This window comes from Polyodon spathula, chromosome 12, assembly GCF_017654505.1.
Source record: "Polyodon spathula isolate WHYD16114869_AA chromosome 12, ASM1765450v1, whole genome shotgun sequence".
Classification (NCBI taxonomy): domain Eukaryota; kingdom Metazoa; phylum Chordata; class Actinopteri; order Acipenseriformes; family Polyodontidae; genus Polyodon; species Polyodon spathula.
Window position 1 is genome coordinate 28,332,382 of NC_054545.1, and position 12,209 is coordinate 28,344,590.

Genomic DNA, 12,209 nt, shown 5'->3' on the forward strand with positions numbered 1-12,209 from the left:
TTCTATTCAACCAGCACAGTTCCTTTTTGATAAAGAAAGATGGAAATCATGTCTACAATACATAAGCCAGGCATTCTGGAATTTCTGAAGGTACTGTACCCTATTCTAACATCTTCCTTTACTAAAAAAAAAAAAATCACAGTTGGGCAGAAAATGTAACAGAGCTGTGAATGACACAAAAACAAATTTGGATGCTTGGTTCATTACGAAGAGATTACAGACATGTTCTTGAACAATTGTGTCAAGCTATTTATATACTATATTATTCTAGTACTTTAAAAGTAGCCAGACTGGTTTACAACTTCTGTTTGTGAGAAGGCTCTGGGAACTTAAAGAAAGTAGACCCAAAAAAGAGCTTTACACAGTTCCCACTGTTGATAGTAAAAGCATCTAACTCACCTTCAAGAAACATATGTATGTGTTCAGACACAATTAAAATAATTATTCGTTAAGACCCACTTGTATAAACACACCCACACATCAGAAAAGACCGATCACAGGAGAAAAACATGCATGTCTGTGACTACATTAAAAAGATGATTGCTAAGGTATCGTTTTGCTGAAGTAGCAATCTATATATATATATATATATATATATATATATATATATATATATATATATATATATATATAATATATGATAATATTTTGACACATCAGGTAATTCATTAATTAGAGTGCCGATTTATATAGATTGTACCGATATTATAGAAAATGAGTTTTCAATGTTTTGTATTCTTTATTGGAGATAGCAATGGGAGTGCTGTAGGACAGAATCTGTAACAGTCGTGTATCACACAACACTGCCCGTTACACAAGTCATGTCTTAAACAATTTGGGCAAAAAAAAATAGGCACATGCACAGATGTTCTTAAAAACAAACGACGGCAAAAGGTGTTGAATATGAGGACTGCATTAGGAGCTCTTCTGAATGCTGACGATAGGCACAATTCAGTCATCTTTGCTAAAATCTGCAGTTGTATTATTGTGCCACTTTGTGCTGCTGTTGTGAATACATACAATTTAGGGCCCTACTATAAAAATAAATAAATAAATAAATAAGTTTATATAATTAAATTCAAATTATTTGAAAAATAAGAACATCCCTCTTAAAATAAATTGAAAACAGGTTTCTGAACAGCATACTTCACTGAAAGTTCAATACGAAAATTAACCTGGTTGTTTTCATTACAAAAATGGATCAGAGTCAGTAGTTTCCATACAATTACTATTTGCCTTGTAACTGAAAACATTACAGGAAGGGAACTGAATTTTACCACCACTTACAACTTACAATTGTGTCATAGTTTTCCATAGGATAGGATTTACAGTTCCTTTTCATTGATTACTGGAGAGTGGGGGGTCTTGGTTTGGCTTGATTGAGAATAGGTCCGTTGATTGGTCCACAGTACAAAACTTCCTCAATAAAATCCCAATGTCTCAATGAAGCTGCTAAGCATTTATAAGCTTCTTTGAATACAGACAGCATTTCATTTCCTCACAGCAGTTTGTCATGAAGTTTGGTCCATTGAAAACTAAAGGTTTTTGTAAGGCTTAATAAAACTCTCCCTGTTTTTGACACACTTGACATGTAAAAATGCTCTCCTCGCTTGTTTCACTTGATCACATCCTCATTTATTTGAGTTTTTTCCTCAAGGTTTTTTCGTGTTCCTCCTGAGTTTGTCGCTGAGCTGCTGAATGAGTTCTGCTAGTTCCCCCGTCGCCTGGGATTTCTCCTCCAGAAGCTCGTAGCGCAGGCTGGAGATGTCTTGTTTAATCTCCTTGAGCTCACCTGAAATTCAAGAGCACAATGAGTTCAGCAGGAAACAGGGTGGAGGAAACAGAAAGCTGGGCCCCAAAAGATCTGTGATTTAAGTGGAAGTCGTGACAATCTTCTATCATGATAGCTAAAGAGGAATTCAGAACATCGTCAGGCTCCAAACTTAAAGGGATAGAGTGGAAGTAATAGGGAGCTAATGCAGTGTTTTTTCAACCAAACCATTTGATGGCCAAACGGTACAACTCTTGACTGCACAATTGAAGGTAACATAACAGGAAGCAGTAGTGTACTAAGTTTTATCATATATTAGATTTTCTGCTAGCTTTCAGGAAATTGGACCACTGACTCATAGTGACTCTACACTGCCTTCCAACAAGTAGTGGAACTGATGACCTAATGCTGAACCACTGAGGTTACCCCAGCCACCCCTTACTCACTGACTATCTTGGTATCCCTCAATAGATAACCGGCAAATACAGGCATATTGAGCAAATGCTATACATTTTGTAGCATGTGAATTAAAGAAATGTTTAATGATGGTTTACTGACATACCCAATATATATATATATATATATATATATATATATATATATATATATATATATATATATATATATATATATTTGCAGTGATTGAAGGCTGAATGCTCTACATCTTTCTTTCTGTGTTGGATCATCTGTCTAAAAACATTTTGGGAGGATAATGAATATACATGTGTCTCTGGCATGTGTGTGTTATGGGGTCTTCCTCATTTGCATGATAAAAGTCCAGTACCTCAATTTAGTGGTACGGAACTCTATAATAATATGTAAGGATCTGATTAAATGATCAAAACAGCGGTGGATATCAAAACCGGCACCCTTTAAGTCTGCAATCCTCATATTAGTGTTTAACCCTTCTTAGCATTATTTATAAAATGCCTAGGAAGTGTAGAGCATTCTGATTGGCTGCTGACTTCCCAATCCCATATGGTTAAAAGAGTACAACCAGTGCTTCAGATCTCATTTAATTCCACTCAGGAAAGTAACAGTTCCATATCCATACACGAGGAGCCATTTTAGAAGAGCAATAACATAATTTTATAAGCGCAATAACATGAGTTCTATCTGTTCAATCCATACCTTCTTGAAATATAATGGGAAGACGTTCTCAATAAAGCAGGGTTATGAGTTTTAGGGTGGTGGTTTAGATAAGTAAAACTCCTTACAAATGTGTATTTCTGTATTAGTAAGGGAACAAGCACACTTACACTTGACCTAGTCATGGCTCTGGTACAAACTAACATTTACCTTCATTGACTTCATCATTCTCTTTGTCGACCTGAGCCTTCAGTACATAGCGTTTGATGAGCCTCTTCATTATTTTCTTTCAAGAAGAAAAGAGGAGTGTAAAAAGTTACCGACAAGCCCAAATCTGCTGATAAAGAACTGCAGTTTCCATGTCTGTGTGAAACTGATACGACTGTTTGAACCCCACCTCACAATAATGTTTGACAATCTTCCATACAGCATAGTGTACTATAGTAAAATGTGAAAAAATCTTTCGCTAATTGAAATCTATGTAAGCACATCATCTTTAGTGACTTGCAGGCTTTCATTTCAATAACCTTTTTATAAAAAATGCATAAAATATAAAAAGCGACCCATGTTACTGACCTGATAGCGGGTTGGATTTTTGATGGGTTTTCTTATGTCAGAGCCATCTGTAGTTCGAATGCTAGCTCTATAACGATCTGGCTGAATATAAAACAGCATGCACACAGTTTATTAGGATTTACTTTTTTTTTAAATGTTCTTTATTTCTATTACTGTTTTAATTAGCGACAGCCGGATATGATTAAAAAAACAAACAAACAAACAAAAAAATCACATCATCAAGTGCTCAAATGATTGAACTGTGCTTAGTCATGTTGACATGGGGCCTTGGCGGGCTTTTATCAGACAGTAGATGCTGGTACGTGACAGCATTAACATAAATAAATTAATCTGTGCAAGTGTCTGCTTTTTCATTGTGACTTGCCGTAATTAAAAATCGATTCGCATCTATTGGTCAACAAATACTAAACAAAGACACAATTGGTCCAGATTTATTTTATTATCCACCAAAACCAGCCAATCAATACTTTGCACCAACAAAAGTAACCAATCCTGTACCCTCAACTGCCAAATCAGCCAATCGCAGCCTGTCAGTTGGACAGGAGGTCAGCATGTTTCAACAACAACAAACTGAGACATGGACAATTCAAGAATATTGCCCCATTAAGATATCTGACACTGTCCAAATAAACTAAAAGCAGCTCAGACCATTAAAAAAGTGATTTAATTATTTTTTATCCAATTATGTACGTGCTCCTAAAACTGAAACTCCTAAAACGCTTCTCAGTGGTTCAGTATATGTTTAAACTAAGTCTAGGTTTTAAAGTGTTTTTTTTTTAAAGAAAATAATAAGACAAAGGTTTTTCTAATAGTGATTGTGCTCTCTCGATGAAGGCTCTACCATGTGGTAGTTGACCTTGTCTTTCGTTACCACCCTCACCTTGGGACGCATAACTCCGCTCACAGTCAACTACCACACGGTAGAGCCTTTACTGACAGCCACTACCACTTAAATAATGTACCTAGCTTATGTGCTGTTATTAATTCCATACAGAATCACAAAGTCTTCAGAGTAAATCAGTTTTTCTATTGGAAATGGGAAATGGAAAATGGACGAGTAGGCCTCCGCCTGTAAACCCAATTAATTATCTTTTATTAAAGTATAGTCTCTGTGGTAGAACAGACACATGAAAGTTTTAAATTGGAAAGTTAAATACCTTCAGATCTGGACTAGAGCGATCCCTGAGATGTACCATTCTGAAATCGAGCAACTGAAAAAAATGTTTTGAAAGGGTGGCATTTCTTCCATCTAAGATGAGATAGATGCTTTAAGGCCCATAGTCCCTAACGATGCAGGCTGCATTGTGATGTCCCTTACTGGATTTGATACACTGATATGTCATGTACAGTACAGCGGTACTAACTTTTATCTGGGAGTTGAGCATTCCCATTTCCACTTCACTGTCACACTTCTTGGCCTTGGCCTTGCAGAGCCAGATGAGGCAGGACTTGATGCGCAGGATGAGATAGTAGAACGATTTAGGGCTGGGCATCAGATTGAAGGGAGCAGGTAATGTCCTGCCCTCATCGTAGTAGGACAGCCAGAGCTTTGCACGAGCAAATTTCCACTCGACATCCGCGTCTTCCTGTGGAAAAGAGGAAATGGTAGACTAGAGATAGAACAGAGAGCTAACATGATGTTTAGTTTCCATCAGAAGAGCTCTTTAGTGATCATAATGCTTTTATAACTAACATACTGCTGATAATCCTGTTAAGGAATGGGGAAATGGTTTAAACTTACAATAAATGGGCTATTTGGCTTACCTCTATCTCCTGATAGGAGTTGTTGATCATAGCAATCAGCATGTTGAGTAGGACCACCACCATAGTTACATTGTAGACACCATACAGCACATAACCGATGTTCTCTATAAACTTGTGGTCGTACTTTAGAACAACAGAAATCACCTCAGACAAGCCAAAGATGGACCAGAATAAAGTTTTAAAACTTTCTTCAACGCTGTAATAAAAAAGAGAAAAAGAAAAAACAACAAAAAATGTAAATAAAATAATATGAAACATTATAACATTATAATATTATAATATTATAATTATAACTGGGATAGTCTAACCTATCTGTGCTGGAGAAGTTCTGTAAATCAATCCGTACAGCATCTCCTTTATATCATATACAGTACTGTGCAAAAGTTTTAGGCAGGTGTGAAAAAATGCTGTAAAGTAAGAATGCTTACAAAACAGCATCAATTCTTCTAGGTACACTTGCACACAGTTTTTGAAGGAACTCGGCAGGTAGGTTGGCCCAAACATTTTGGAGCACTAACCACAGTTCTTGTGTGGATTTAGGCAGCATTAGTTGCTTCTCTCTCTTCATATAATCCCAGACAGACTCGATGATGTTGAGATCAGGGCTCTGTGGGGGCCATACCATCACTTCCAGGACTCCTTGTTTTTCTTTACGCTGAAGATAGTTCTTATTGACTTTCGTTGTATGTTTGGGGTTGTTGTCATGTTGTAGAATAAATTTGGGGCCAATCAGATGCCTCCCTGATGGTACTGCATGATGAATAAGTGTCTGCCTGTACTTCTCAGCATTGAGGAGACCATTAATTCTGACCAAATCCCCAACTCCATTTGTAGAAATGCAGCCCCAAACTTGCAAGGAACCTCCACCATGCTTCATTGTTGCCTGCATACATTCATTTGTGTACTGCTCTCCAGTCCTTCGGCGAACAAACTGCCTTCTGCTACAGCCAAATATTTCAAAATTTGACTCATCAGTCCAGAGCACCTGCTGCCATTTTTCTGCACCCCAGTTCTTGTGTTTTCATGCATAGTTGAGTCGCTTGGCCTTGTTTCCAAGTCGGAGGTATGGCTTTTTGGCCACAAGTATTCCATGAAGGCCACTTCTGACCAGACTTCTCCAGACAGTAGATGGGTGTACCAGGGTCCCACTGTTTTCTGCCAATTTTGAGCTGATGGCACTGCTGGACATCTTCCGATTGCGAATGGAAGTAAGCATGATGTGTCTTTCATCTGCCGCAGTAAGTTTCCTTGGCTGACCACTGCGTCAACGGTCCTCAATGTTGCCCGTTTCTTTGTGCTTCTTCAAAAGAGCTTGGACAGCACATCTGGAAACCCCTGTCTCCGTTGAAATTTCTGCCTGTGAGAGACCTTGCTGATGCAGTATAACTACCTTGTGTCTTGTTGCTGTGCTCAGACTTGCCGTGGTGTATGACTTTTGACAGTAAACTGTCTTCAGCAACCTTACCTTGTTAGCTGAGTTTGGCTGTTCCTCACCCAGTTTTATTCCTCCTACACATGCTATTTCTGTTTCAGTTAATGATTGTGTTTCAGCCTACATATTGAATTTATGATCATTAACACCTGTTTGGTATAATTGTTTAATCATACACCTGACTATATGCCTACAAAATCCCTGACTTTGTGCAAGTGCACCTAGAAGAATTGATGCTGTTTTGAAGGCAAAGGGTGGTCACACCAAATATTGATTTGATGTAGATTTTTCTTCTGTTCACTCACTTTGCATTTAGTTAATTGATAAATATAATCTATTAACGTGTCTATTTTTGAAAGCATTCTTACTTTACAGCATTTTTTCACACCTTCCTAAAACTTTTGCACAGTACTGTGTGTGTGTGTATGTATCTCTCTCTCTCTCTCTCTCTCTCTCTCTCTCTCTCTCTCTCTCTCTCTCTCTCTCTCTCCTCTCTATATATATATCTATAATATATATAATATATATAGATTAATCTCTCAAGAGAGGGGATGGGGCTGGCAGTGTTGATGCTATGAATGCTGTTCAATCCAGGGTCTGCTCCAAGTTCAAAGCTAGGTAAGGGTAGATTTAGATAATAATGATAACTTTGTATGTGAGCACCAGAACTTGGAACCACTCAGAACGGCTGTAAACCCCATATACAAGGGAAATGTAAAAAAGCAAGTAAAATTAAACTTGAAACGACTTACTCTTGAATGATAATATTATTAGTAATAATACAAAGGGGCTTCCTAGTGGCGCATTTGGTAAAGGCACTCTGCCCAGAGACCACCAGTTGGAATCCAAGCCATGTCACTGCCGACAGTGGACGGGAGTTCCCAACGGGCGGCGTACAACTAGCCAAGCACTGCCCAGGCAGGGTAGGGGTTAGCTCAGCTGGGGAGACCTTGGCTCATCGCACACCGGCGACCCCTGTGGCTGGCCGGGCACCTGCAGGCTGGCCTGTACACAATTCGGAACTGCATGGTCCTCCAAAGCTGTAAGTTTTGGATATGGCTGCATGGCAGGCTTGCTGAACGAAAAAAGCGGACGGCTGACGGCACTTGTTTCGGGGGACGCGAGTGCTCGTCTTCATCTCTCCCAAGTTGGTTTGAGGGTTGCAGCAAAGAACCAGGTTGAATAATAATTGGACATTCCAAAATTGGGAGAAAAATTGGAAAATGGATACAATAAATAAATAAATAAATAAATAAATAAAATAAAAATAATAATAATAATAATAATAATAATAATAATAATAATAATAATAATAATAATGAGAGGCAAGATGTGTACTACGCTTGTCGGGACCTATTGCAATAGTGACGTCATAATATAAAAAAATAAATTTATTACAGTAAATATTTTGTCATAAGTAATTTGTTAATGACACTTGGTGTAAACAGAAAGCACAATGGAGTGAGGGAAGACATGAACAAACAAAAACAAAGTCACAGGTGTTTATGTCTTTACTCACAAACTGATTTGTGTTGCGATACTCACACAGAACCACCCACTTTGAACAATTGAGTATTTTCTCTATCCACCAGACTCTTGCAAAAAGCTTGTACATGCGTTGACATGTCATGTCACCCAAAAGTTGTTGTTGTTGTTATTATTATTATTATTATTATTATTATTATTATTATTATTATTTATTATTATTATTATTATTATTATTAATGGGAACATATATTGTGTATGTTTAAAAGTAATGTATCTGAAAGTGAATTACATTAATGAGTTAAAGTACATTTAAACAGTACTGTACCTGGCTTCAACAACAAGCGTATGTCAATACATATGGTCACCACTGTATACTGTCAAGCCTCTAGAGGCCTACTTTGTTGAATTACAAATTCACAGCTAAAAGAATAATCATATTATTCTGTGACACATTCCCAAGAGATCCCTTTCATGAGGTAAAGTTCACAGAAAGCTCCACTGTGTACTGGTTATAACTCATCTCTTTGGTTCCATTTTGTGAATAGTACTGCTCATAGAAATGGCTTCAATCACAGCCAATCTGCCGGATATGAATAGATGATCAGAACAATGCTTCATTCTTTGGCAAGTCTGCAAAATATTAAAACATTAATTGATGGCTTCCCATCAATGGGTTTATCCTGGAATATTAATCCCAAATTAACTTTAGTGCTTTAAATCAAAGCTAAAAGCACAGGAATTTATTACTAATATGAATCCCTGCTGCCCACCTCCCCAAATGATGTACTATGAGTGTTTGCTGAGAGGGACACCTTATTATAATAATTTATCACCATTTATTTATATATAGTATAATATTACTCTTAAATATTAATATACACATTTGTTTATATTGATTTTAGATATCAATATAAATATGTAATGATAAATTTATACTAAATTATAATCATAACTGTATATAATTTTCAATTGTACATTCTAAATTTATTAAAATATAATATTTATTTTCTTATCATATATAGGTAAAATTATATTTATTATCTATTTATTAACATACATGTATATGTTAATATTTTAAGTATTACTATAATGTTATTATATTATTTTTATTATTATATATATTAATGTGTCATTCTTATTATATTTAATGGTTAATACTTTATATTGCTAAAAAAACTAATAAATATCAATATTATAAATAAAATTAATTTTAAATATTTTTTTAAGTTATTAATTTAAATATTTTATTTATATAAACTATAAATATTATTGTGTTTATATGTTTAACTATATTTAAATTTTTATTATTAAAAAATACTTTATATATATAATTATAATATAAATATAGTTTATTAGAATAATAATTATAATATTTATTAATATATTTTTTAAATTTTATATAATATATTAAATAATAATTAGTTATTAAATATTATTTTATTAGTATAATATATGTTTATATTTTTAATTTATTTTTAAATTTGATTTTTTCTATTATTAAATATGTATAATTTAATTATTATAAAACTTAATAATAGTTATTTCAATTAAATTAATACTTTATTAAATATATATTTTAATAATAGTGTATTTATCTATATTAATGAAATTACGGATACTACATATCAATTTTTTGACTTTGATTTACTACAAAATGCATCAATTTTGTATTTACATAACCTTTTTTTTTTTTTTTTTTTTTTTTTTAAATCTGTATGGGAATTGTCTGGAAGTTGTGCTATGTGGGGTTACATTTATGGGCTAACGTTAGGGTTCAGATTAATGTTAGGGTTCAGATTAATGTCAGGGTTCAGATTAATGTTAACTACCACCGCTACGTAAGGTTCTTCCCCTGCTGTCAATAAAATATATACTGTGTGCAACTTCAGGACTGTTGTCATCCCACAATATGCTAATTAGAATTTATTCCACTGGTATTTTTGCTTTTTATTAGTTATTAAATAGTGCATGACACTTTAAGATATACCACGCACAATCATCTCAATTTTTCTCCCGCAATACTGGCTAAATCACCACCGCTTAGTAAATGAGGCCCACAATGTTTTGGAACCATGTATAAGTATCAGTAAGTCATTATCTGTAACAAATTAAGGGCAATATTGCGAACAAAGTCAAATAATTATTTTCAAAGATGAATATATACATATGTATTTTGAAATGGTATAAAACTGTCAAGAAAATACTTCTAATATTACACCTTTCCTGCAACTGAGTGGTTCACTAGCACTACATTGTATTAACTGCGTAATTACTACCACTGGAAATGCTGTTACACAGTAACTACAACAAGCAGAGGTGGTTGAGCAGCTGGACATCAGGATCTGAAGCTGTTCTTACTACAGCTGTGCTCATTTCAATTTATTTCCCACCTTTGTCGGCAACTTTTGGTATGTATTTTAATACATTATATTAATAAAAACAAAAAAAAGGATCACTGGACTATTACGAATCAAAAGATACACAGGCACAATACCACCCTCTGCTGGTAGATATGTGACTGCTCAATGATTTCCAGTTTCCAGAGTATTTAGTAAATTAGTGTGCTCTGGGCTTAATTCCTGCACCCTACGTTGCTTCAGCTGGCACATTTGTGAAAAGACGTGTATCGTATCAAAGTAACATTACTAGTTTTGTACCAGTTTTAATTTTACTATCACAGAAACAGAGCACATTTCCATTGGGAAATGAGTCCAGCCCGTGCTGTGACTCACGTTGTGAAGGCAGGGTTATATTTCGCTCCGAGATAGTAGGAGTAGAGGTTGAACATCCCGATCATGAAAGCCACGAACACCATGATGAAGATGACCATGAACTTGAAGATATCTTTAACCGTCCTGCCCAGGGAGATCTGCAGCGGGCCGAAGCTCTCGTTGGCGGGCAGGATGTAAGCGATGCGTGAGAAGCTCAGCACCACCGCAACGGCGTACAATCCCTCCGAGATGATCTGGGGGTCTGACGGGAGCCACTTGATCCTGGCTGAAACACAGAAAACAATTTGAAGAACAATCACATATCATGCACGCTGTGTTTAATTAAGAAAACAGATTTTAAAGAACAACTTAAAACATTTTTTTTTTTTTTAACAACACAACAATATGATTTGGCAATACTGTTGTAAATACAGCTGCAGGAAACCCTGAGGACATTGACGATATTGTTTGACAGCTTGACCACAAGATGGCACTGTTAACAAACGTATTAGGCCAAATAATGCACAGATGCTTTCCACTGTATTGGGTAGGTTCCCCGGAGTATTGTAAACGAGAAGACTAGTTAGCCGGTAGCGTAGGTCGGTGATCTGGGTCGCACGAGTAGCGGTGACTGGGATATCGCTGCCAAGTGCAGCACCTTTTCTTTGTAGTTTTATTACTGTTTTATTTTCCCTTTTTCTTTTTGCCTTCTATTTTTTAATTATTGTTTGAAGCACCTGCGAGTGCTCCTGCACACTGAACTGTTTACCATCGCTTGGTATTCCCGTGGTTCTGTTTACCATAGCTGGTAAGCAGACCACGGACCAACAGCGCCCTCTGCGGGCTAAAGAAACAAAAAGCACCCCTGAAAATAAAACTGAGCACCTGTGTGGCGTTGCCAAGTCCAACTGTCTGTCTCCCGTGTCAGTGAATTACCTACCACCCTTCCACACGTGGTGTTAGCTGTGGGATTCACTGGCATTGCCCCAAGCAGTGCATCCACAGAAGGAGCAGACTAGCAATGGATGCCATACAGTTCGCCGCTATGATGGACCTCCTGCACTAGACTCTCACTGTTGCGGTGCAAGTGGTGGCTAGACCAGCAGCTCCAGACCCCCAGTTGCAACGCCCAATAAAAATGACGGCTGAGGATCGACCAGAAGCCTACTTAGAGGTGTTTGAGGCCATGGCGACCTCGGCCAGGTAGGCTCCAGCACAATGGACTAGCTACCTGCTGCCTCAGCTCACAAGAGAGGCTCAAGCAGCGGCGACGCTGTCCCCGGAGAGCATGATGGATTATCCCACGCTGAAGACCGTCATCCTTAATCGTGTGGGGGCCACACCAGAGGGGTATAGGAAGAAATTCCGGGAGGAGCAG

The 12,209-nt window shown here is 36.7% G+C and overlaps 1 protein-coding gene across 1 annotated transcript in view; it reads right to left on the bottom strand.

Moving 5' to 3' along the window:
* Window positions 1-1,115: 1,115 nt before the first annotated feature.
* LOC121324684 (short transient receptor potential channel 7-like) overlaps window positions 1,116-12,209 on the bottom strand; it is a 45,175-nt gene continuing 34,081 nt past the window's right edge. Inside the window, exons 7-12 of the mRNA XM_041266799.1 lie at window positions 10,853-11,117; window positions 5,201-5,396; window positions 4,801-5,022; window positions 3,437-3,517; window positions 3,071-3,146; window positions 1,116-1,792 (exon numbers count right to left, since the gene is read on the bottom strand). Of these exons, the coding sequence (XP_041122733.1) occupies window positions 1,653-1,792; window positions 3,071-3,146; window positions 3,437-3,517; window positions 4,801-5,022; window positions 5,201-5,396; window positions 10,853-11,117 (980 nt within the window). The 3' untranslated portion in view covers window positions 1,116-1,652. The remainder of the gene's footprint in view (window positions 1,793-3,070; window positions 3,147-3,436; window positions 3,518-4,800; window positions 5,023-5,200; window positions 5,397-10,852; window positions 11,118-12,209) is intronic.